General features: G+C 41.3%; 3 protein-coding genes and 1 long non-coding RNA gene across 10 annotated transcripts; 2 read left to right on the plus strand and 2 right to left on the minus strand.

Moving 5' to 3' along the window:
• Positions 1-979: 979 nt before the first annotated feature.
• LOC130538376 (uncharacterized) lies at positions 980-10904 on the minus strand. 3 transcript variants are annotated; one of them, XR_008953856.1, is made up of 6 exons: positions 7336-10904; positions 7084-7166; positions 4328-6628; positions 3642-3745; positions 3236-3400; positions 980-2100 (listed from the first exon to the last, which is right to left on the minus strand). It is a non-coding gene; the product is annotated as an uncharacterized LOC130538376 (long non-coding RNA). The 3 variants fall into 3 exon arrangements; XR_008953855.1 differs by having other exon boundaries at positions 4328-7166; XR_008953854.1 differs by having other exon boundaries at positions 4328-10904.
• Positions 10905-11074: 170 nt separating this feature from the next.
• On the plus strand, positions 11075-15392 carry arf1 (ADP-ribosylation factor 1). The gene is made up of 5 exons (XM_057055855.1): positions 11075-11209; positions 11746-11994; positions 12089-12199; positions 13518-13642; positions 13760-15392. The coding sequence occupies exons 2-5, from the start codon at positions 11847-11849 to the stop codon at positions 13919-13921; spliced, it is 546 nt and encodes a 181-aa protein (XP_056911835.1). The 5' UTR covers positions 11075-11209; positions 11746-11846; the 3' UTR covers positions 13922-15392.
• Positions 15393-16088: 696 nt separating this feature from the next.
• c15h1orf35 (chromosome 15 C1orf35 homolog) lies at positions 16089-20229 on the minus strand. Of its 2 annotated transcripts, none has more exons than XM_057055849.1 (8): positions 19645-20229; positions 18612-18762; positions 18432-18477; positions 18250-18332; positions 18083-18155; positions 17917-17996; positions 17688-17804; positions 16089-17297 (listed from the first exon to the last, which is right to left on the minus strand). In XM_057055849.1, the coding sequence occupies exons 1-8, from the start codon at positions 19739-19741 to the stop codon at positions 17042-17044; spliced, it is 903 nt and encodes a 300-aa protein (XP_056911829.1). In that variant the 5' UTR covers positions 19742-20229; the 3' UTR covers positions 16089-17041. The 2 variants fall into 2 exon arrangements, with proteins under 2 accessions (XP_056911829.1, XP_056911828.1); XM_057055848.1 differs by lacking the exon at positions 19645-20229 and adding an exon at positions 19031-19216.
• On the plus strand, positions 19348-25085 carry guk1a (guanylate kinase 1a). 4 transcript variants are annotated; one of them, XM_057055851.1, is made up of 7 exons: positions 19348-19510; positions 22530-22643; positions 22876-22917; positions 23001-23236; positions 23420-23504; positions 23582-23667; positions 24167-25085. In XM_057055851.1, the coding sequence occupies exons 1-7, from the start codon at positions 19489-19491 to the stop codon at positions 24203-24205; spliced, it is 624 nt and encodes a 207-aa protein (XP_056911831.1). In that variant the 5' UTR covers positions 19348-19488; the 3' UTR covers positions 24206-25085. The 4 variants fall into 4 exon arrangements, with proteins under 4 accessions (XP_056911831.1, XP_056911830.1, XP_056911833.1 ...); XM_057055850.1 differs by lacking the exon at positions 19348-19510 and adding an exon at positions 20229-20368; XM_057055853.1 differs by lacking the exon at positions 19348-19510 and adding an exon at positions 21670-21848.
• Positions 25086-25203: the final 118 nt, after the last annotated feature.

Below are 25203 nucleotides of genomic sequence, written 5' to 3' on the forward strand. Positions count from 1 at the left end.
GACACTATCAAGACTTCATTTATTCGCTGCTGCTATGTAAAGATAATATTGTGTTTTGTGTGCGTTTAAGTTCTTACATACATCATTTCCATGTCTATAATGTGTTATGTTCTTGTGTGAATTGCTTCTTTCTGTGAAAGACATCAAAAAATGTGAAGTTTTGACAATTTCTTTTTACATTTATTGATTTTTTTTTCTAACCAAGTAGACCAAAATAGTCTTAGATCTTCACCATCATAGAAAAAGTCGTGTTACTTTCCCTTTAATTGAGGAAATAAACATCTATTTATTTATTTGGAGGATGAAAATCACTGAGATGGAGCATATATTGTGAAAAAGCGTGCGCTTTGTTTGACTGACAGCCCTGAGCCAACAGTTGTTGGCAGGTGTGTGTTGTCATCCGAATTCATTCAAATTCCCCATCTTTGATCCTGTTGTCCTATTAATTATGTTAATAAACAGCCATAAGAGGATTCACAAAATATATAGGCAACAAAATGACCCGTATAACATCATTTGACTGTATATTCGGCATGTAATGGATTGTTTGTGTGGAAATGTTCTAATTTTTGTTGTCTTTGAATCCAAAGGTTTGTACAGTGTAGTTTTTACATTTTTATCAATTTCTAAACTTGGAGGATTTCTTTTTTTATAATTATTTATTTCATGATATGTCCTGTACATATTAGTAAGTAAAAGTATATATTTGCAGAAATACAGTTTGGAAACAGTGTTTTGACTGTAACACTGTAGCTTTTTTACCTCATTTTTTTATTTTCACTGACTGCACACAAGCATCGTTTGTCTCTCTGTCTATCATAGATTTCTTAAGTTAACTCTGTAACACCAAAATAAAGTAAACAACAACTGACTGGAGTTTGTATGGCAATTATATTTAGACATTTATATAGGCATTGTTAAATATTGAGTTGGAAAGGATAAAAGATGACCACCATATTCATTGACATTTAAATGATGATAACACAAAAGAGAAAAGAAAAGAATCTAATTCTGAAATTATTATCCAGGTCATTTGTGTGTTACCTTGATTTGACCTTGAAAGTAAAACATTAGATTAAAAAAATAAAGAGTTGAAGAAATAAGTGATTAGAAATTTCCAATCAGTCACACACAGAACCACCACAAGCAGCATAAATGGCCACAGAAACTGCATCTGTAAAGTCTTTCACATTCGGGATGCAATTGTTGCCATGGTTACGAACAATCTGGTGTGATATGGAAACAGTTTCTGCAGCTCTGAGGATTGACATCAGAGAGATCCTGAACCCTAATATAGAAAACCAAACAGGCTAATCTCATGTGGACCCTAAAAACCACCTATGATGACAGAACTGGGACCTACCGCAGATTAAACTCCCAACTTTTCTTCTATAAACCCAGAATAGAAGATTAAATCTCCATCCCAAGACCTGGAATAACTGTCAGTCATGATGTCTAACAGATTTAGGTGAAGGTCGTAATACTCAAACATAGGCTGTAGAAAGGTAAAGAAGGAAATAAAGACTCAAGCTGTGCTTTTTGTGGGGGGTGGGGGGGACTTAATAAAGGGGGAAAAATTCCCCTGATGAAAGTTCAGAAATGGATGGAGCCTTGTTGAAGAGAAAGGCCTGATCTCAAGATAGATTAAGGATTGGATGTGAATAGAGCCCATCAGTGCTCCGGCTCAGCCACCGGACCCCTGATAGCCCTGCAACAATGTCTCCACCAGAGGCCAGGTCTCGCTGCTATCTAACCCCATTATCTCACAGAAAGATTGATACACACCCCCTCTGGAGCGTAAGCACCACAAAAAGTGATACCCTTCCGTTTTCATTCGTGAGGGTTCATTCGTCTTGCCCACCCCCGCATCAAACTACATTCGAATCCTCGCGGGTAGACCTCATTAGCTGGGTGAACTCTTTTTTCCCAGACACATAAAAATGCTATGGTATTTAAATCCTGCAGCATGATGGGGAATGAATGAGGACTTGTGGAAGTGGATGAACTGCTGGGAGCCAGCCAGGTTCAGGTTTGCTTTAGTGACTGGGAGGCGGTGAGCCGCTCATTCCACACCTCGACCTTTGGCACTTTTCACACCATCTGAATGGGGGAAAACAAGTACAAGACATGAAACAGATCACAGGATGGACAGAAACTCGGCCCTGCAGAAAGGCGGCCTTTTAGCTGAAGGAAATGGGCCCTTCCCCTTGAGGCAGACCCACCTTGCAGCTTTGTCACCCAAGTGACATGAACATTGTTAGCAGATAGTTGCCAGGGAAGCTACGGCGGCTCCAGTGTGGGAGATGGCATCCTGACTGTGAGAACTTTGACACGACCAGACTGCAACAGGCACCACCCAATAACCATATAAATGGGAGACAATGGACCTAATTGCAATCAGGCAGCTCTTTTTTATTTTAAGGCCTGAGTTTCACCCTGACCACCGCATGCATTTCAAATGAAGACTGCAGGGCAGACTGGAGTCCCTTATACAGCCTGAAGCACAAGGAAAAGGACTATACATCCAAATACACAATGCAAATACTCTCATTTCACACTTTAATTTCATCTATTTTATGTTTTTTGAGAACTTTATTGTAAAAAGCGATCATTGAAGGTGCTGCTTTATTTGTCGCTTGGTTAATTATGATTAACTACCTGGCCATTTTATTCAGAGAAAATCTTAACAAAAGTCTTTTTTAAATGGGATTTGAAGGCTAGCACTAGATATGAATCATATCTGGCTGCTGCTCTGTGGTTCTCAAAGCTCTTCTTGTTTATGCTGCAGCTTATGCACCAAAGGTGACGGGCCAGAGCAGAGCAGCAGAGGGGAGAATCCGTGTGTGGGCATTTCATTATGTTAGTGACTTTGAAGCCACTCTTTTGATGTCTGTGAAAGTAGATCAGTGTCTTGGATAAAGTACTTTTAAACATTTAACACATACGCCCCTGCAGACTAGACTACCAAAAATCCCAAAATATGCATTTGATATGTGAGTACTCTACAAATGAACAGCCTATGTATTTGTAGTTTAATTCATCTGATATCAATCTGCCCTGTTTTTAAAACCTCTGTAAGTAATAATCCCCCACCTTTGTTTTAAATAAATAAATGATCTTGACAGCAATCACACCCTGGCCCAACACTTGAGCTGCTAATTTCTAACTCCAGATCTTCTGATGTGTTGTTTATCACACAATACTAATCACTTTTTCACCAATGAATGAGACTCACCAAACAAACCATCTTCGGTGTATAACTCTTTGCAGTGACAGCAAACCAAGCAATTTTTGGACAGCTGTGACCCCCAACGTCTGCGGCAATCGTGGCATGACGCGTCTTCTTTTACAGCCCAGGGACGGGGTGGGGGTAGGGGGTGCGGCGCGCGAAGGATGTCACCTGCGATGAATGAGAAGATGGGTTATCTGCAAGATTTCTAAAGAGCGCCACGATCATCAGAAGAGATGTGACACCTGTAAAGCAGTCTTTTGAAGTGCCTATTTGTATTGTTGAAGCCAACAAAGGAATTTTTGCCACCTCTAGTCTTACAAGAGAACTTTACTCTAAATAGGGGAGAGAAACCAGGGGGAGGAGGGGTGAGGCATACTGCACTACACAGTCTGCGTTTGTGTGAATTTACATGTCGGTATTTCTTCTAGGGACAGGTTTTTCTGGTGGTGTCATTGTGCTAGCCCAAGGTGGCTGCTGAGAGATAAGGTCTGGTAGTTCTGGTGGTGCCTGAAGCTTCATGGGGGGGCCAGTGAGTCGGATCACACCAGTGTAGCAGAGGGGAAAAGAAGACAGACATGATCACTCATTAGTCACCTAATCAGCACACTGCAGCTCAAGGCAGTGGAGTCCATGCACTTGTTTGCATGTTGCCAGAAAAACCAGCTCCATCTTCTGTCTAATCAACTTTCTAGTGGAAAATTGAAAGGCGCTAACTGAGAATCCTGTTCAACAGATCCTGGGGTTCAGCACTTTAATTATAGGTCAAATAAAGTTTCTGAGGCTTCTGTACCAAAACACTGGCTAAAAATGTGTCTTTGTATGGTGCATTTAAAAAACTACGGGAAAGTAATGACATAATACTGAATAATTGTATTTTTGGAAAAGCAGATTCCAACCCATCAATAGACCTGCAAACTGGAAAATCAGAACCCAATGACAATTGTATTTTAGTGTTCATTTAACACAGCATTTGTATCATTATTCCTTTTTAGATGTTTTAGATGTGAAGTTTTCCTGCTTTTCCCAGTCGCATCGATAGGAACACTTTCTTTGGAATTTGTGTTTATAAATTTTGTTGGACTAAATTTCTGTTACCCTTTGATTCATTTGTTGTCCCCTTCTGGTGATGGGTTGCAGGTCCTCAGTACCTCTGTCATGTATGATGACCTCCTGTTGACTGCTCATAAAACACAGTTTGAACATTCTTTATTTTCAGAAAATACCTCAAATTGAGGGAACATATTATTTTAGTATTATTAGAAATATTTTTACTAATATGTAATATATTGTATTCAATTTTTTAGTTATTATTTTAACCACATACATGTAGGACTATCTTCTTTAGAGGATATAGAATGTTGGTTTTGGAATTCCCCCTCTAGGGGTAATAAGTGGAACTGCAACACAAACTGAATACTAGTTGATAAAGACTTGATAAAACAATGCATCAATGTTTTTTTGTTAGACAATACTGTTCATTTAAAAACACATGTATGTTTTTATTTATTTAAAATAATTTATTTATTTAAAATGACAACCTGAAACATCCGGAAATCCACACAGGAATGCTCGGATTACATTCCAAATAGAACTTTAGTTTCCAGGAATCTTTTTATTTATTTATTTTTTTTTTACAATGGCAAAACAACAAGCAACTTGTGCCAATTTGGCCTGGCGACATGAAAGATCAAACAGAAGAATCAAGTTTTCCCTCTCCTCAGATTTTCATAAATGTATTCTTATCAATCATCAAAACATCAGCTCTCTGTGTACCAAGGGCCAAATGGAGACGCTAAGGTCCAAACCCATCTGCATGGTTGTGGACACGAGTGACTGAGAGTGGGTATATCAATTACAAGGTGACTAGCAGGGGAGGAGTGGGTTTATCATTAGCAGGGACTGGCGCTGGCCTCTGGTAGTTCCAGTAATTACCTCACAAAGGGTGGTGCTTGCCTTCCCACTGCTTTTCCCACACTGCACTGCAGGCTCAGAATTCCAATCGGCCCCAGACCTGCAATCTCCTTGGTTTTAGACAGCAAATTACTGACAAGTTCCATTCTTCACAGCACTGTAATTGCTTTTTAGTGCTGTTTTTATTGAGGCCACCCCAACCCCCTGTACCCTTCCCTCAATAAAGCTAAGTCAGGGAAGGGGCGAAGGGTTAATATAGATAACATTAGGACCTAATTGGCAGGTCTCAGACCTCAGATGAGGTCTGCTATTAAAAAATTTCTTATTCTTGTTCTTCTTATTCATGTTATGTGAAGATTTTTCTTCTGATTTGATGATTTATAATCAAGAAACTTTTTATCTAGTTGGTCCAATATTTAAAAGCACAAAACCCCTCAACAATACTTTAGTGTTGGACTGCTCCAGAGATTCCATATCATTAAGGCTCTTCACATCCCATACAAAGGGAAGCACTAAACATTTTGGATACTCTGTAACTTAAATCACTTTGTGTTGTTTTTCCCACCCCTGTGCATTACACTCTTAATCTATTACTTTGTGGAAATCATTAGTCTCCATGTCAATACAAGCTCTGGGGAGAGAAAACATCTCATTATGGGACTTAAAGAGATCTGTAGCATTCTTGGCTGTGTAAAGCTCTTCCTTTCTTTAATATAGTTACTTTCCTTTCACTGAGTGGACAAATTCTCAACGTTCCAGTGCTGGACAACCAAACAGTTGCCCATTTGAAATGGAAAAAAAGAGAAAGAATTGAAAATGGCCGAGGGATTAGAGGATCTAAAACGGATAAAGGGATAGGAGATTCTTGGTGTGATCTAGTTTAGTTTGAAAGATGAAGGGTCTTAACAAGGATTTGAGACTTTAGAATTCATTGTGCCATTATTTCCATCTTGTGCAGATTTACCAAAATTGTTAGCCATTTTGTAGACCATAGTTTTGGCAGTAATTTGCAGGGGGTTTTGGGCCACTATACAGAAGTACTTTGACTCTACTTCCACTAGGATTCCAAAAAGTAGATTTCTATATTTAATCTGGCCGTGAACAATTTTAATGTTTGATATGCAGAATTCATTCCAGATCTCTTTTTGCATATGACAAACACACATATTACAAAAAGTTACTGTCAAGGCTTCTGTCGTCTGGTCCATGCATCAACCAAGACTATGTCCAGCCTTCGATGACGAAAAAGCCCTCGGGCTACAACCCCCAATTGAGTCAGGTAGCAACCTAGCTCACCCGTGCCTTCATGTGTCTATCCTCCTGTCAGTGTAAGCAGGTTGACACCTTTGACCCTGTCAGGGTGTCAGATAGCTTGTCATAAGCCTTCAATAAAGTACAACGACAAGCCCTCTAATACATCACCACACGAGCCCTAGCCAGAAATGAGAGGCTGCGATCTTTGCAGCCTTGAGGCAGACAGGTGCGCTGTTGAGAAACACACACAAACACAGCAAACAGTCAGAAGTAAAGCCTGTCTATCAAAGTAATGGTCAAAAAGGGAAATTTATAACATGAGAGCAAGTTGCATTAAGAAGATATCCGCTATGGACAAAATTCAAAGTTAATGAGGAAGTTTCTAAATTATATTCATCGAGTGCCCTTAAATACAAAGATTAAAATGTATTCAGCTCTTTTGTCAGTTCAGGGTTGCCTTTGAAGGGCTTACATATGATCAGTCACAATACAGTACAAACAGCCTACTCTGACCACCTGGTGAGCAAGAAGTTCTGCCTGTCACCATTAGGCCTCTGTGGAGGCCCCACAGGGCCACTTACAATCATCTTGTCAAATCATGAATGTCAAATGAATAAGATGAGACTATCTTACAAATCATTTGGCATCAATTTGACAAGTGAAAAATCCCAAATCAGGACACTTACCGGTTCTTGATGCTACAGATTTCAGTTGATGCTGGTCGTCTTCAAGGCCTTGCTTCAACATGCTGCACATTCCAAACAATTATCTACCCAAAAGGAGCAACAGGTTCACACTTTAATCTTTGATGCCTTCTTCGATGGGATATAGCGGGATTTAAAACAGAGAGCAGGGTTGGGACAACCCTTACAAACCTGTATACACAGCAAACATGAATCAACTTCAAACCAACCAAAAAAAGTCTCTCAAAGAATTACCTTTATCCTCATCATTGTTTCATCTTGTTGACGCTTGAAGCAAGTTTCAAAGAGAGGAGCTGATATATCCTCAAATATTACTCCAGACCAAATGTACTTTGAGTTCATGCTTTCAATAAAGGTCACCGAAAGGGTGGCTGAGAATTTGAAGCAATGGAGCATGGTAAACTCATGCCTAAGCAAGTCATCCTTTAGCGGGAAATCCAGTCCACTGGCATGGACATTGTCCCTTTGCTTTGCCAGTATATCCACATCCTGCAAGCAAGCAATTCCCATTCTTAATACACTCCCCTCTCCAATGCCAGAGGCCCCTGTGCTCTTTTTGAGGAAACGTGTCCATGAAGAGCTTGTCGCAACCATCTGTCACGGATGTCCCAGGACACCAGTGGTTCACACGTAAACTAGGGCACTCGTCATATGTTAAGTGAAGGAACTGCCAGTGGTCGAGTGACATCATGCGCTGCGTGGCACCGAGGACGGAGAAAATGTTTCAGATGTCCTTAATACAAAAAGATGGTTTTACCAGTTGTGTTATTAATCAATCTGTTTTCTATCCATCGTATCCTATTAAGTCAAATCACCATCGTGCGTTTGCGTCCAGAGGTTCCATTATCAGAGTACATAGAAGCTTCGACTCAATATGGAATCAAACATTTCCGCATGAACCCAGGGCGGAGTGCAAAATGTTATGTAAATCCCCTTAACGACCTTTTCAAGCTTCCGACAATCACCATACAAAGGTGATTGGCAGCCGACACTGGTGCACATTTATCCTTTTGCCCCATCGTATCTCTCTGTGGCGCCCCCTACTGTGAAAGGCGTGGGGTAGGGTGCCCAGTGGCACTTGTTGCCAATGGATAAAGCCAGCGTGGATCCTCTCATGGCAACGATGCTGGTCGTTGTAATAATGTTCGGTTTGTTTCCTGCTTCACACCTCCTTTGGGATTTTGCCCGACCTATAATCCAGTACATGGGACGCAGAGGGAGGTATCCCATGCCTGTCCATCTGAGTTCCAGCCCTGCTTAGCCCAAACCAGCTCCTTTGTACGATTCACACGGCGCTCTATTGGAGGCCTTTGGGCCAATTCATAATTCAACTCTATTAATACGAGTCTTACGTGACTGAATCTAAATCTAAGGAAATATATTGAAATGAAGGCCCATTATACATTAGATATGTTGTACACGCTTTAAAAATTTACACATAACCATTCATTCCCTATTTCTGACCCAGTCTCGTGCAAACACACACACACACACACACACACACACACACACACACACACAGAGTGTTCCCAAGCCCCTTACTGAGTGTTTTTATCCTCACTAGGCCTCATCTCAGAGGGGAGTCAGGCCCCTACTGAGAGCCTTATCCATTTCCTACTGCAAAGCCTGTTCAGGTCTTTGGCAGCTCTCCTCTATTCAGAAACTTTCATAATTTATTTTAAATGCGGTAAGAATGATTTGGCACAGCGAAGGTTTTGAATTTTTGTTGCATATCTGATATAATTTGGCTGCAGAAAAAAGTCGCTAAATGATGAAGCGCTAAATGTGACCTCCTGGGTGTGGACGTGAGTCAAGATGGGAGTTTTATTCTTTTAGAAGCCACAAATTTTATGCATACGGTATAAATTTGTGTCAACTCATAGTTGTGCGTCATTGACAAAAAAAACATTACATTTGTGTACATGAAGACTGTGTGTATGTGTGTGCGTGTCTGTATCCATGTGTGTGCGCGTATCTGTGTGTGCGCACGTGTGTGTGTGTGTGTGTAATAAATACACCCCCTACTGTCCTATTTCTACTCTTCTGTCCACACATCACAACATGTGAGATATGAGGCGCAAAAGGAAATGAGAGAGACCGTCAAAAGATGGATATTACGGCTGTTTACCTGGGAACGTAGAAAGGTGGAATACGCCCTTCCTCAGGGATCTTTTCAAGATGATCATCTCACTGGTATGTTGTCACAAAAAATATCTAAACAATTAAAACAAACCTTTTGCCATAAATAGAGATGTCAGCCTACAGTGAGGCAAATAGAGATGTTGTAAGGCTTTTAGTATCATTATTATCTCATATTCAACTCAATCACCACAGAACAAAAAAAAAAAAACATCTACAAGAGTTTCCAGCCTACAGGTGAAATATTCCAGATAAGAGCTTATCTCAGATTCCAGGTATCTGGATTGGCTGCATCAGGAGATCTTGGTTATAAAATAAGATTTTGACAGGTTGCAGTGCACGTGTTTGCCCTCATCTCTGTTGTCAGCCTGCAACACCTGGGGGTGACTGAGCTCTAATTGTGCATAGACGAAAAAGGGGAACATTTGACTTGTGCTTTTTGTCAGCCTTATGAAGGATAGCCAATGAGTTTATAGCTTCTGCTTTTATGGTTTTTCTTAAATTGGGCAATTAATTTTAAATCTAATGCAGAGTAGTTGAAGTCTACGCTGATGAGGAATTGTATGGAATTGTATGGGTATGTTCGCTTCACTCACTTGGGTGGCCTAAAATTAAACTGTGTTTAAGTCTTCAGTTCAAACTTTAAATCACTTTTAAGTAAATTTGACTTCTGGTCATAATGTTTAAGCAGTATTTCGTTTTGTGTTTTAGCTTATGATTAAATTTATTTTGTATTTTGACGGTGAGTTCATGCAGATGTAAAGATTTAAGTTCAAATACTCCAGAGGAAATCATATAAACATAAACAGACATGTATTGCAATTAACAATTTGACTCGAAATACTCGTATATGTCAGAATGTATGTATATACATACTCATGTACTGCAACTTTTTATTACACACAAAAACTGTGACATTCCCCCAAAGTGGACACCATTGAAAACATAGCTTCTTCCTTCATAATTGCTTGAAAAATAAACTTGGTGGCTTATTGAAATGAAATAATCTAGTTTGTGTCTGGCCAATATTCTCTTAGACATAGTTTGTGATTATTGGAACATGTTTCTCCAGATCCAATGACATTAAAAGACACTACACAAAGAAAAAAGAAACTACAATAGAAATAGACTCACGCTGTGATAGTGTTGTTCAGAAAAGAGCATGCACTTGCCTCCTTGAATGTGATCTAGCAGACATTCTTTAGTGGAAAAAACTTGTGGTTGCAGAGGATTTTCGATTGTGCAGTTCATCAGCTCTGATAGACACTTCTGTCCCTCCTCCCGCGCCCCCTAGCGGTGTTAGGAGCTATTGTTCGAATTCAAACTTGCTGCTGGCTAAAGGGGACATCACTCTTTTAACATTATTGTTTGGAATTCTGTGAGATTTGGGCCAAGTGTACCTTGAAAAGTTATTGCGTTTTGAATCTATATGGACTTTTATCAATTTAAAAGAGGGAAATAATTAACAGTATTTAGTGTGATCACATTAAATCCTTCTATTTTATTGATTGATTTTTTCACTGAATGATTAGTTTTTTAAAATATTTTATTTAATGTGGCAATGTCATATACCTTCCCCCCCCCCCCCCCCCCCCGTTAATTACAAATAAAGCCCATTCAATCAAATTTCAACTTCAATGTTAATGTAGTTGCTGGAAAGTGCGAGTTATGCACTCCAACTTTTTGAGTTTGGATGATTTATAGGTGACTTTGCTATCGATTGTCCAGCCGGTTTTTACAATATCAAATTGACACAAAGGCACCTCAAACAAAAGTATGAAGAAATAATATTGTTGCTGAAGAACAGGCGTAATTCTCCATTTTACCACAAGAGGTGACATTTCCCAAACTGGTGATCACGGAAGTATTTTATGATCACGGAAGTGAATCGATTCACTGACGTGACAAATAACTCCAATTTATCTGAAGAGAGAAACGATTAGAAGACAAGAGGAAACGTTTGAGTGGCGTAAGTGCGAAGCTACACTTTTTTTGAGGAGATGAAGACGGTGCCGATTGTGTAAAGTTCGGTCTTCGGAAAACGAAAAAATATCGAGTTTGTCAAACGCCTGTGTGGCGGCTTTTGTGGACACACCGCTGAGAAACTTAACCGCTTTCAACCCAACTTTAAGTAACTTTACCGCGTCGCTCACATAACATGTTTGACACTGCCCCTCATTTCTTCGTTCATGTTGTCGCTGTAACACGCATTATGTTGACGATAAAGCTAAAAACACAGTTAAAATAGTAAAACCGTGGACTGACTAGTCCTCCATTTCGACAAGTTAAACTGGTTGGACAACTTGCACATTGGACAGCTAATGCTGTTGGCTAAACCAAGTACCAATACTGCAGTAAGTCGTCTTAAATTTAGTTTTGCTGTATTTCCGACATACATTTTAAAACCGCCTCCTTTGTCCAAATGACTTGAAATCGAATCCAAGAGTCGTTGTTTCCTTGTTAGGATTGTCAAAAAGTAACATTCCTTTCTTTTTCTAATTTCAGGTGCCTTAAAGATAAACTCTTTTGTTCATTACTGATTCACTTTTTTTTATTATCTTTATTGGCATATTTTAAAATCATACTAGTTTCCACCGACGGCAGCAATGGGGAGCGCATTTTCAGCTCTTTTTAAAGGTTTGTTCGGGAAAAAGGAGATGAGGATCCTCATGGTGGGTCTGGACGCTGCAGGAAAAACTACAATTTTGTACAAACTCAAACTTGGCGAGATTGTGACTACCATTCCCACAATAGGTAAAATCATTATTTTATGGTAGATGACGAGGAATTTAAATGTTTGTCGGTGACTTTGCTCGGGCCTCGGTGTGACTGTTTAACTGTATTTTAGGTTTTAATGTCGAGACGGTGGAGTACAAGAACATCAGTTTCACGGTGTGGGATGTCGGTGGTCAGGACAAAATTCGACCGCTTTGGCGCCATTATTTCCAGAACACACAGGGTACGTGCACGCAGATGTGTAGCCTGAAATGGAGCTCTGTTTCAGTAAATTTAGGTAGGCCTTTGCTCAAAAACTACCATGACAAAATTGGACTAACGAGATCAGTACTTCAAGATGATAGTCTTTTAAATCCTGCTCCTAAATACGGAGGCTTTGTGAGGAAATTCCCACATATCTGCTGGAGTATGTGAGTATAACCCAAGAACCCCCAAACCAATGTGGTTTCAAATATAGTCTGACTTAAATATGCTGATTATTTCAGTGCTCAAACCTCGCTGCCTTGGGTCTGGCAAATCAGGTGAACCACAGGGTAGCTGTGGATTATTAATGATTCATTGACGGGATTTATTTGATCATTTCAATTATGTCTTTCTACTGAAGTTCAATAGTATCCTTGTGGTAGTACCTAGGTAAATGACAGATACACATGTTTAGCTGGATGTTGCTGTAGAACTTGGGGCCCTGGCCAGCTCCTGCTCAGTCCTTCCTTGCGTATCACTGTGCACTTGGTACTTGAGGCTGCTGAGGGGCTCAGCTGGTGCATTTTGCACTGCCTCACTGCTTCCTCCTCCTTTGACTGTGTCTTTCTCTTATTATATGGAATATGTCATTTAAAAAGACCTTTTAGCACTTTCATTCTGGACATACATGGACTGTGTGACCTTTAGTCCACCACGCTGAGGTGCTAAGAATAAGGCTTTTTTTAAAATTTATTTATTTTGCAGACAGTTGTTGAGAGCACATTCAATTTCACAGGCTCGGAAGCGGTTGGAAAAGTGGACAGGCTGTTGATGAGGCGTGGTCTGACATCAGAACTTATACAGTGAATCAAAACCTTAGAAACTTTAGGTGGTAGATTGGCTGTTTGATTTATTTATTCATTTTGTCCAATCAGTGCAATTGAAGCTGCACCATTAATGTAAAAATAATAAAACAAAACCAAGAAATGGCACCGAGATTGACTGACATGGCCACTTAACACAGAGCACTAATTAGATTATAAAAGACATTATTTGTCTTAATGCACTATAATCCTGTTTTATTTATTGATGATGTCAAACGGCAGCACCAGGTCAGACCCTTTAGATCTCTAGAAGTAGAATTGCCTGACAGTGTGGGTGGATGTAGACTATAGTGGAGCCGTTCAGGAGTAGACGGTGATAAGTTGAGATAATGGAAAGTGACGGAGTTTAATATTTTTTCCCACTTGAATAGCTTTGGCAGCACATCCCTTTTATCTAAAAATGGGTGTAAACTTCACAAAGGGCCACATGAAACAGCAGTCGAACTCATAAATTCACCCTTTTCCCCGGTGCAGGTCTAATCTTTGTCGTGGACAGCAATGATCGAGAGCGATGTACCGAGGCACGCGAAGAGCTCTCGAGAATGTTGAACGAAGACGAGCTGCGTGATGCTGTACTGTTGGTGTTTGCTAATAAACAAGTAAGGCAAACACTCCACGAGTTTTCGGTTGCACTCTCTAGCTCGACGTTTCCTCCAGTTTTCCGTCTGTTTATGTACAAGTTGCCGTTTTAAGCTTTTGCCGACCGTTGTTTGCAGGACCTTCCAAATGCGATGAATGCTGCAGAAGTCACAGACAAGTTGGGGCTCCATCAACTGCGCAGCAGGAACTGGTACATCCAGGCAACATGTGCCACGTCTGGAGATGGCCTCTACGAAGGACTGGATTGGTTGTCTAATCAGCTCAAGAATAAGTCATAATCGCCAACTAAAGTGCTCCACACGATCTATGGCCTAGTTTTCCTGCAAACCCGGGTTACCTTATCCAGAATACACACTGGATGCTGCCTCAGTCTGAGCTTTATCTTTCCAAATATTCATTGGTGCGGGTTATCTATTCTTGTAAAGCTGTCTTTGTTTTCTTTGTTTTTGTTAATATATTTAGTAAAGGGGTGGCCTACTGAACTGTTGCGGTAGTTATTTTTACACGGTTGTTGGACAGCAGCATCTCTATATAGAATATCATAAAGGAAGGTGAAAGAATATACATGCACGTGGTGGCATCAGGACCTCGGTGCAGTCCAACTGCACCCAATCTGGTTGCAGACGTTGAGTCGTCCCAGGGGAGTTCTGTGAAAACTAAATCACCCAAGTGCGTACTTGATGTTCTGATTGTTCGTTTTAGCCATTAGCACTGTGTAACGCCCCCCTAAATGGCCATTTGTAAAACACTGACGATCTATTTAACCTGCCAGTGAGGATGTGCCAGCATTTGTGATACATTTGTGTTACATTTGTGTTGGCTTGTACTGCTACAATGATCTCACGTCTTTCTGCTTCATTATATTTCAAGCGGCTCTTTCAAATCAGCCTCAGGTAGAACTTTGGAATATATCATTTTTAGCCAAACTCCACAATGTTGATTTTTGGTCTTTAATGTTGTGGGTGTGTGCGTTAACGCTCTCAGGAACCGCTCCCCCACCGAACACGCGTTCAAACACCCCAATACTGTAATTTGATATGTGTGGAGCATGCAGTATTCACAGAGAATAGCACATGACAATAGCTCAGCAGCTTTAGCCAAAGCTCTGCAGACATGGAAATACAGTTTATTGTCCATGGAAGAAGCAAAAACACCATTGTCGAGTGTAGTTATAAAAGTACTTTGATTAGTCTTTTTTATTTCAATTATTAGATTACATTCCTCAACTTTTGTGTGTGTTTTTTTTCACTTGTTTTGATTTGTTAGAATATAAAATCTTGTGTCTTTGTTCAAGTAAATCAGTGGTCATCAAGCAGCTGAGAACTCTGTCATATGACTGTAACAACCTTGTGAACATTGGCCAGATAAGAGCTTACTTTAAATCAGTGTGTACTTCCCTTTACTTGGGGTTTCTAAAAAAAAAAAAAAAATCTGGTCGACACTTAGCCGTCTACTCCCATATCTTTTCCTCCTCCCTTGATGACTGTTTGCAGGAATCTCGTAACTTATTCTTAACTTATTGTAGGTAAAACTCAAATGTTTGACATCGACACCGTCTTCCTACAAACACACGAGCACTCCTTTGTTTCCTCTTTCATTCAAGCTGTTGCTGTTTCCCGAGATTTGCATCAACGTGGAAAACTTTTAGACTTGTGCTATTAAAAGCTCTTGTTCACGTCAGACTGGAAAGGCATTTTTGCAGCGGTCTCTTTCCGCTTCTTGGTGTAATAAACTGAAACTATTTCCACAGTCGTCGCTCCACCTTTAATACATGAAAGTTTCCCTTTCTTGTGAGGGAAGAAGTAGGCGAACCACTTCCTGTTTCTCTGCTGCCGTTGCCATGGTGAATCGTACTATCTGGGCTCCATTAGTGGCGTCTTGTTATCGTCACATGACTAAACTCCATGGAAATCAGTTACTGATTTAGCCTAAACGTTCAGAAAATATATAAACTGAAACTTGTGATTTGTGGGGTCTTTATTTTTTTTTACCGAGCATTGCTCACATCCCTGCCAGTCAACTAGTAGCACAACTGTTGCCTTTTCTTGGTTATTTGTAATTCAGCACATCTGAACTGCTGCAGGATTGATCGTTGAGTCACATGGATGCTTTGATAGTCTGTCAGAGTTTTAATTTTGGAGAGACTTTGGGCCCAGGACCAGCTCTGAACCTGAATCTGAATACCACCCCCAAACCATAAGGGTGGTGGGTGGTGATAGCTCAGTCCATTGAGAATTGGGCTGAGAAGCAGTGAGCTCAAGGTTCCCCTGGTTCAAGACCAGGCGACAACAGACAACCTGATAGCAGGGCAGCAGCACCAGAACACACAGGCAAACCCACAATTGGGTCCCACACATGGAACCAGCAGGTACACACATGACAACAACCAGAGTGCCTCAACATTATAGCATCAGCTGCTAGAAGTTACATTTCAAAACCACTCAATTGCTGGTGTATTAAGGGACTTTATTTGTATATTGGCATCACCAAAATATGAACACAGCCACACATTTGTGCCACCATTGACAGAGGATTGTGAATTAACTGCTTAATCTTCTGGTTGGCGCAGTAATGAGCACACACACCCTGAGACACCAAGCAGGGGTGTATGGAGCACAGCATTCTTGCAGGTTGATTAGGCTACTATGGTTAATGCAGCCATGCCTAGAAAACATGGCAGGAGAGGGTGGCGCTGTTGCAAAGAGGACAGACATTGAGCCTTCTCCCCCACTGCTCCATCAGCACAGCTGTGTGTGGCTGTCCAATGGCACTGGCTCATATAAAAAGGACTTGCACTCTTTTTTATGAATGCCTTGCTCTTTTTTAGTGCCCCCCCCCCCATCCCAGGTGCCAGCCAACAGAATGCCCCCTTTCAGGACAATTCAAAGCAAATGCAAACAGTACACTCCATTATGACCGCTGGACAGCATTCCAGACGTAGCACACCAGTCACGGAGCTGAACGCTGGGGGATTAAGGAGGACCCGCATGACAAAAGTAGGACAAAGTGGAATTTAAAATAAAAATTAAGTTATTTTGCATCAAAATGTTGGAGCCGTGCTTGTTTGAGCACTGTCCTATCATCACAGGTGACAGGAAATGAGTCTTTCTGTCTGCAACAGCGAGACTAAAGACTTAACAGCCAAAATGACATTCATGCTAAAAAAGAGGACATCTGATGAAAACACTTGGAAACTGTGACACCACAAAATAGTTATTTGAAAAAAAAATTGAAAATTTGTAAAATTAGCAACTTCAGCAATTAATTGGCCAAAGAGGCTGACCCCCCCCCCCCCCAAAAAAAAACCACAGGACATACAGGGTGAGTGAAGTCTTCAGGACCAGTCAAGCTGCTATAAAACCGCCTTCTACATCTTTAAACTGGGGGTGGTGACGACATTAGTCGTCTGAGTCTGTGTCGTGGCGTCGCCTGTGGCTTTGTGTGACACCAGCGGGGGCTGTCTTGTGGCTGACGCCCTTGCGGGGAGCAGGAGACCCCCCATCAGAAGAGTCTGTGTCATGTCGCTGCCGTCGGAGTGGGGGACTGGAAGGCTGTCGCTCGGCGTTCGCTCCCCCCCTTGAATGGCTGTCATGGGGTCTGGCTCCGCTCTGGCTGTGGTATGATGGATTATGATGAGAGTGTTCTTTTCTCTGCCTGAAGCAATAAAAGCAGACAAATAATCCACAGTTGAGGCATGTTTGATCAGGTACCGTGGAGTAATGCTGGAGGACAACACACCGCTGAGAGAGCAGATACAATCATCCCTCACGTCCATGAAGTATCTACAGAATTCAATCAGGTGCATCATCTCAGTCTGTGTCCTCAAGTCATGAGAGGAGCGCAGCCAAATCCTAAAATTATGGCTTCGCCGATATACCGAGCGGCACTTTGGTGCCCTCTAGTGGCGACCAGGGGGAATTGATTCTAACGACGAGTTTGAACTTGTAATATTAAATCTGACGTGAAAATAAAGGTTAATATACACTCTGTCGAGTGTTTAATAATTGAGGTCATTTGTTCAGCGTCAGGCACAAATCAACAAACCTTTTCCTGTTGCCGTCCGAGTCTGACGAGGACGAGTCTCTTCTTTGCCGTTTCTTCTTTTTTTCTTTCTTCTTTTTCTCCTTTTTGTTCTTTTTTTCTTTCTTCTTCTTTTCATTTCTGCAATGTTAATAAAGTGCAATTCAATTTTGAAACAGCAACCATAAATACTTTAAATGGTACAGTTTTTCAGAAATTAATTCCAGATGACGCATTTCCATCGTCTACTCACCGTTGTTCTACATCTCCTTTTTCTTCATACTGTGGAGGCTTCTTTGTTACCATCTCTGATGAAGCCTCTGTTTTGTGGTGCTGTAATTATTTATAGTATTTGAGACAGTAAATTTGGTCATACTAAACTCAACTCAACTTGTTGCTTCAATCAGGAAAAAACTTACTGTAAAAACTGGCAATCCCATTTTAGCCGCCTCCTTTTCTTTCTGAGAAAGCACCATTCTCTTCGACCCCAAACTAAAGGAGAAACCATTCAGAAACATTGATCTTTTGCCACAGTTGTGTTGAATAAGAATCAGGGTTGACACTGTTCGAAAACAGAAATGCTCACCCAGAGCTCCCTAAGCCAGAGATGCGATCCACATTTCTCTCTTCCCCATCAGCCTCTTCCCTTCTGTAAACATCCACAAGGTCCTGCAAAACATTTGACAACATTTAAATTAAAAAAACTAATAATTCCTGTAATTTTTTACCATTTTTGGCTGAAATCAGCTGCAAAGTGATGCAGTCTACCTCTTTGGTCAGGCCTGTTGGCTGCTTCTTGATGGTCTTGTGCCCTCTGCACCAAGGAGGGAAAGAAATATATTCATATGTCTCATCTTAAACTCATTAAAAATGTATTTTCTTCTATTTAATCAAGTGTTGTCACTGAGGCATTTATAAAGAGGACATTTGACATGAGGTTGTACATACAGTGCAGCCATCATCGCCTCCTGCTCTGCAGCCTTAATGGCAGCAAGTTCTTCTGCTTTGGATAAAGGTCTTTTGCCCTTTTTGTCTCTCGCATACCATGTTAGATCTTTGCCCTTTTGCCAGCGGCCTACTGGTGCCATCAAAGAGTTCCCTGGAAACATGACAGAGAAACGGCAGCTCGTTGAGGAAAATTACGTTCAGTGTGTTATGACTGCACAAGAACTCCATAACCAATAATAATACATTTAGAATACATTATATAATGTTAATAATGTATCCAGATTTCAATGTAGGACTGCTACATAAATGCAAATAAGTTCTTTTTAAGGTTAACATAACATGGAGGCTATCTTTATCAAGGAAAACCAAACTTCAAAGTTCTACAGCTATTATGTCGCTGGGACAGGAATTGGATTTACAACAGGAGGGTTGCCGGTTTAAATCCCGGGATTTGCCATGAGCTGGAGTGTCTCTGAGCAAGGCACCCAATCCCCATTTCTCCCCGGGTGCAGTAAAATGATGCTCCTGGTTTTTGTGGTTTTCTTCAGTCATTAATGTGTGCGCAAAAAGCTCGGTTTCTTCTTAATATTACTGTTTAACCACGGGCATCACATCAGATTAAAAGGGAAACTCTTGTTACTCCGTGTTTATGTGTCTTTGCACTCCAGATAACAAAGTTTACTTTAACTGCTGTTGTCGAGATATGCCCCGGCTCTCGGTGCTACGTAATGCTAGCTTGGACTTTACTGGCAAATTGACAGTAGGGCGAGCTGAGATAGCGGGGTGGTCTGTTCGATAAAAGGGGGGAGCAGAAACAGGACCCCCAGTGTGTATCGTGGGAACCGGGACCAGGCCAGATCAGTCACCGCATCGTGTAATGAGGGAATCTATCGCAACAGGTATAAGAAAAAGGGAGCATGTGGAAGCCGACATCGCGGTGTGTAGTTTACTGTCCTACACGAGTGCCTGCAAATTAGCAACAGCTCTTAGCAGCGTCTCTGGGGCGCAGATAACAGACGGGGCGGCCACTTACCGAGATAATTTTCTCTGTGCTTGTCGACTTTTACGTCGTCCCAGTTGAACTGGTCCTGGCCTCCGCGGACACCTCCAACTCTCGAAGAACCAAACATTTTATTCAGCGAATCGAGTAGTTCGAAGAAAGAAAAACTAGCGCGCAAACTGCCCTGCCAGCTAACTTGCTGTCGTCTCTTTAGCAGCGTGACCTGTAGGATTCACTCATCGGGGCGTGTCGTTGTTATTGGAGACTAGTGAATTAATCGTGTGTATTCTACATGTATTTTAAGTCCTGTAATGTGTCAGTTTACACCTTGGCCTTGACTGGTGCTGTATATCAATATGCAGGGCTCGCCGGGTCACCCAATGCTAAGGCTAAGCTATGTAGCAAACGCGACTTCGAGGCCTAAAACAAAGTATAAAGTTTATCAGACTATAAGTTCGTCTGATAAAACAAACAAAATTGCAGTTGCCATATACTCCCCTGTGTCTATTAAAACCACTCCGTTTAAGTCTTGTAATGTTTGAGTTAAACTCGTGTCTGTTGTGTTGCGCGTATTCCCGACGCTCGCGAACGTAACGTCTTGATGTTTTGGCCCGCAGTGATGACGTAGCACAGATTTCGCCAATGGCTCTAAACAGCACTCAGAGGAGGAGAGAGAAAATCCTCCGCAGACGGACCTAAAGTCTTGGACTAACGTAGCCCCTGATGTTCATGAGATTTATTTACAAGCGTTTGTCAGGTAGGAAGAAGAAGATGATGTTTCTCTCTCTGTGTACTTAATGTTTACCGCAAGAACGCAGCTCATATCGTCATTCATCGGCCGTCGGTGCGCCAGTTTAGAAGCCTTCAGACATTTTTGCTGCGGTATTGATGAGGAAGGTGGTGGTGGAATTACTGGGCAAAGACGAGTTATGCGTGGCGAAATTAGTCGGTTAGGCAGTGTTTCGTGGCTCTCTTTCGGCCTGGCCAGATCACCATGGCAACTTGTGCTGAACTCACGATGAGAGCTTCGGAAACAGCTTTACCCGATAACCGGCTGCGCTCCTAAACTAACAACTACAGACTTTTATGTAATACCGTAATGCATGTAGTGTTGGTCATAACGTTATGAATTTATACAGTCTTTTATGGTTAAAAAGAAAAGCAGATGATTTAGTTAAGATGGCCACAAATCACCAAGTATTTTAAAGATGCACATGAACATACATTATTATTGTTTTGCGAGATGAAGTTATATATGTTTATTGCATAAACTGATAAATTGAGTAAAAGAAACGTGTTAGGTACCTTCAAGATGCCTCATTTTATCCAGCTTGTCTCAATTGATTGTCTGGAATAAATAATCTGTTTATTCTGGGAATATATATTTACCAACATGTAAATTCTGATTCTATTTCCTTACAACTACTGTCGCTTTTATTGCTGCAATCAGTGAGTCAAAGTGCGGCTGAGTTTCTGTCAGTTATCTGCTAGATCATTTTTACCCTTGATATTCCATCATAATGAAAAATGAAAGTGCTGCTTTGCTGAGCTTGTTTGTTGTGTTTAGACAGGAACAACCCTATTTAACAACCAATTTAACCCTGTTTGTCGGACTGGCCAGACAGCACTGCAGCACGCGACAGACTGGGTCAAAATCCACATGATCTAAATTAAATTTAAGGCACAAATTAATAACTGAAGGTCTACTGCACATGTTAAATGTTAAGAACAGTGCAGCCAGTGTCTGATAATAAACTCCCATGCTTCTCCTTTCCTGTCATGTGACTGCGCAGCATGTTAACTCGGTCCCTGAAGCAATTGACAATAAAAAATTAGGTTTTTACAGTTTTTTTTAGTGACCGATGATGTCATTTTGCCTTTATGGTGTCAAAGAAGCTTTCCAATCATTTCTATTAATGGCTAAACTCAATGGCAGTGGAGTTTTGAGTGACGCTACAAGTCCTGAGCCTTAATCACTGGTTTGAGGGGGAAACAGGAAACCGCTTCTGTGGTGTTGAAGAGGCCGTAGAGAATGCCTGTTGTCATCTGCACCTGCAAACACAACCTGACCACATCAGATTTGCCTGGAGACGAGACGGCTGCGGGGCGTTTAGTTGATCGCGTGATTAGAAAGTCCAGAAGAATTAGCTTCCAGAGAATCTTGTGCATGTCATCATGGCATCAGGAATACCTGATAGTTGGACAGATCGCCCACCCGTCTGATAACTGACACCGACGTAAGTAGTAACCCCTACGAGTGTCGGTCTGTACTCGCTGCTTTTCTTATGTTTAATATAAACACTGAGAACACAGAAGGATTGCACATCCACATAGGATCGCCTTTCATAAACATCATTTTACACAGAGGTTGGGTGTGAGCGTAGACCTGACCCTGCCCTCTTCCTGGACTTGTATGTGTTTGACCAGGATACAGTCACACCCTGCTTGTTTCACTGCCTGTCAGCTCAGTGTGTGGGTGTGTGTGGAAAGGTAAGGAGACTGCAGGCTTTTCTTTACTGAAAGAATTCACCTAGATTTGCCGGTTCTAAATGAGCGATCAGCCAGCTGTGAATATTTTAAGTTAGTGTTCATCTTTGGGGTTATTGTGTGGATTGTTACAGTTCTTGAGCTGAGCGTCTGTTGAGTGTTTACTCCTCTCTATCCTCGCTGATTGCCTCGGCTCTTATGGGAGCTATTCTGGGCTTATCCTTTGATTTGTCTTGGACGATTGCTGGTTTGTGGACTATATCCTGCCAGAGCAACGCTCGCTAAACTCAGATATTCTGCTGCAGCAAAGTCTTTTAACGCCACAAGAATGTCCGCTGGTAGACCACTTTCCTCTGTGACTCAGCATGAGAGGACTCCAGAGGTGGCGCGTCGGTTTCTTTACTAAACTTTCCTTTCTGTTTTCCCTTCAGCTATGGCTGGACCCAGGCCTGTGGTGCTGAGCGGCCCCTCCGGGGCAGGGAAAAGCACTCTGCTCAAGAAGCTCATGAAAGAATACAACAACGTCTTTGGCTTCAGCGTCTCTCGTAAGTGGGCCACTAAACACGCTCATTTAGCATTTAATAACACAACTGGAGGCTGCTGGTGCTTATCAAGCTTTTCTAACATGTAAACGCTCGAGACATGCGCACTCATTGGCTCTAAAGGAAGTGAATGTGACAGAAATGATGCTGTTTTAGCTTCTTATTTAAACCCTGCACCAGTTTAAAGTTGTAAAAAACTTGTAAAAAATTATGACAGACGTCTGTTCTTCCTCAGATACAACAAGAAATCCTCGGCCTGGCGAAGAGAATGGCAAAGGTAGCGCTCGATCTTCCTCTTTCTGCACCTCCATCGCAGCTAGAACTTGGGTCAGCAGTCATTGTTCTGTTCGGGGGTTTCAGATTACCATTACGTCACCCGAGATGTGATGAAGGCCGGGATCGACAAGGGCGAGTTCATCGAGAACGCCGAGTTTTCAGGGAACATGTACGGGACGAGTAAAGCCGCCGTGCAGGACGTCCAGGCCAAGAACCTGATCTGTATACTTGACATCGACATGCAGGGCGTGAAGAACATCAAAAAGACAGATCTCAATCCCATCTACATCTCAATCCAGCCGCCATCCATGGAAGTCTTGGTAAGCATGTCGATAAAGGTAAACCATGCACGAATATACCTGCCTGGGAAGGTCTTCATTTCTTGGGTGTGACGGTAGTCATTGTGCTGCAGGTATCTGGTCATACTGGTTTCAGGTGATCCTTGGTGAGGAATCTACTGTACGTACATTAAACTGTCACTAAATCATCTGCGTGTGTTTCAGGAGAAACGTTTAAGAGACAGAAAAACCGAATCAGAGGAGAGCCTGCAGAAGCGTCTCAACGCAGCCAAGAATGAAATTGAGTTCAGTAAGTAATTGAGGGTTTCGTTGCAAAAATAAAAACACAAAAAACACTATAAAGCAAATAAATGTATCTCATTCTAGGCAAAAAACCTGGCATTTTCGATGTGGTGATCGTCAATGATAATCTGGAGGACGCTTACGATCAGTTAAAAAACGCTGTTCTGGAGGTGAGGAAAGAGCTGAGTCTGTTTCTACTAAGAACTAATCTAACCAACAGCCATATTGCTGACCTGCTTATATAAAGAGTTTTTTGGAACAGGTTTGGGAATCAGGTCGAGTTAAAGTTATGAGCTCATCCGCTAACCGTTAGAAGAGTCTTTTCACCTGTTGGTGCATTAACGTGGAGGTGGTACGCACATCAGCAGTAGTAAAGCATAATAATTGGAGTTTTTGTGCATTGAGCTTGATGGTGAAGTTAAAATAAAGCTTCAAACTCTGCCTCTCTAACAAGAAAAACTACCCCTGGAATTTTTGTTACCACTAAACCCAAATTTCATTCCTTTAAATCTCTGCACTGAATATTCACCCAGATCGTGTCATGACTTGTAGTTCACCATTATGTCCACAAGGTGTCGCCGTTTAACGAAATACTCCACACTGTAAATAATGGTATTTGTCTCGACTTAAGATTTACTTAAGCTTCATGATTTCTTTTCTATTCTCCAGGAAATTAATGTGGTCAACAAAATGAAAGTGTCTTCGTAGGAGCACAATCCCGCCTGATTTCACTTTAACCCCGTCAGCCACTCCTCACCGAATCCTCAGACCTCTGTTCTACTCGGGACATTCCGTCAGCTGGTTGTCCGCAAACCTCAAACCCTCAGATCCACAAGTGGCGGATTTACACTCTGTTTAAACGTAGTGATTGCAAAATAAGCCCAAGCCATTAAGTGGATCGTTTTTCTACCAGCAGCAATTGTTTTCATTTTCTAAAAAAAAATTTTGTAAAGAAGAAAAACTCCAGTAACCGTCAGTCTGCCTGTCAGGGTGTGAAGCCCCGCCCCCATAAATAGACACTCACAGGATGTATCAGAACTCATTCCATCCTGTGGTATGTCACACTTGTCTTGATATTCTGGTTCTGTCTTAGATTTCCAGAGTGATGAACACGTGCACACACACACACACACACAGCACGTGCACACTCAGCAAAACCTGTATAGGGACATTCAAGTCAGTGGTTCTGTGGAAATCAGTGATTGCAGTTCACAATTGTGCTTTGCTTTTAGTTCTTTTGTGCTCCAGTAACATTTGTCTTGTTACATAAATATTAAATCAATAGAAGGATTAATCCCATTAGATGTGGACAATGTTGCATTAAATGTCACCAGAATATGTTTAGGTTTTACCAAACTAGTTTACAGGTGTAAATTTGTAACAATATTGTGTAACAAATTTTTCATTTTACTTTCTGCAGTGAAGTCTTTGGACAAAGATCTTTTTTGTCATCTTGAAAGGCTTAAAAAATACAGCATCTTTTCCTTTTAGACATGTATCTACAGTGAAGTTCATTTTAGTCCAAAAAAATTAGCTGTTTTTTTTTTTCTATAATAAAATCTTTAAATTATTAAAGCGTCCACCTACAGCGCTTGTATGTTGTGTCCATTCATGCAGATGTCAGTAATCAGTCACTTTAACAATTTGCCTTTGTGGCGATAAAACAATGTATTTCAGTTGGAACAGTGAAAACCCGGCAGTGAGAT

The sequence above is a fragment of the Takifugu flavidus genome, chromosome 15 (assembly GCF_003711565.1).
Source record: "Takifugu flavidus isolate HTHZ2018 chromosome 15, ASM371156v2, whole genome shotgun sequence".
Taxonomy (NCBI): domain Eukaryota; kingdom Metazoa; phylum Chordata; class Actinopteri; order Tetraodontiformes; family Tetraodontidae; genus Takifugu; species Takifugu flavidus.

Bases quoted from the DNA above. Each gene is read 5' to 3' on its own strand.
- arf1 (XM_057055855.1), top strand. From the start codon at position 11,847: ATGGGGAGCGCATTTTCAGCTCTTTTTAAAGGTTTGTTCGGGAAAAAG. The intron at 11,995-12,088 runs GTAAAATCATTA...ACTGTATTTTAG, and splicing joins GACTACCATTCCCACAATAG to GTTTTAATGTCGAGACGGTG. The intron at 13,643-13,759 runs GTAAGGCAAACA...CGTTGTTTGCAG, and splicing joins TGGTGTTTGCTAATAAACAA to GACCTTCCAAATGCGATGAA.
- c15h1orf35 (XM_057055848.1), bottom strand. From the start codon at position 19,163: ATGACTGAAGAAAACCACAAAAACCAGGAGCATCATTTTACTGCACCC. The intron at 18,333-18,431 runs GTAGACTGCATC...AATGTTTTGCAG, and splicing joins CAACAGGCCTGACCAAAGAG to GACCTTGTGGATGTTTACAG. The intron at 17,805-17,916 runs GTGAGTAGACGA...TTAACATTGCAG, and splicing joins AAAGGAGATGTAGAACAACG to AAATGAAAAGAAGAAGAAAG.
- guk1a (XM_057055850.1), top strand. From the start codon at position 20,335: ATGTTCATGAGATTTATTTACAAGCGTTTGTCAG. The intron at 22,918-23,000 runs GTAGCGCTCGAT...CGGGGGTTTCAG, and splicing joins TGGCGAAGAGAATGGCAAAG to ATTACCATTACGTCACCCGA. The intron at 23,237-23,419 runs GTAAGCATGTCG...CGTGTGTTTCAG, and splicing joins CGCCATCCATGGAAGTCTTG to GAGAAACGTTTAAGAGACAG.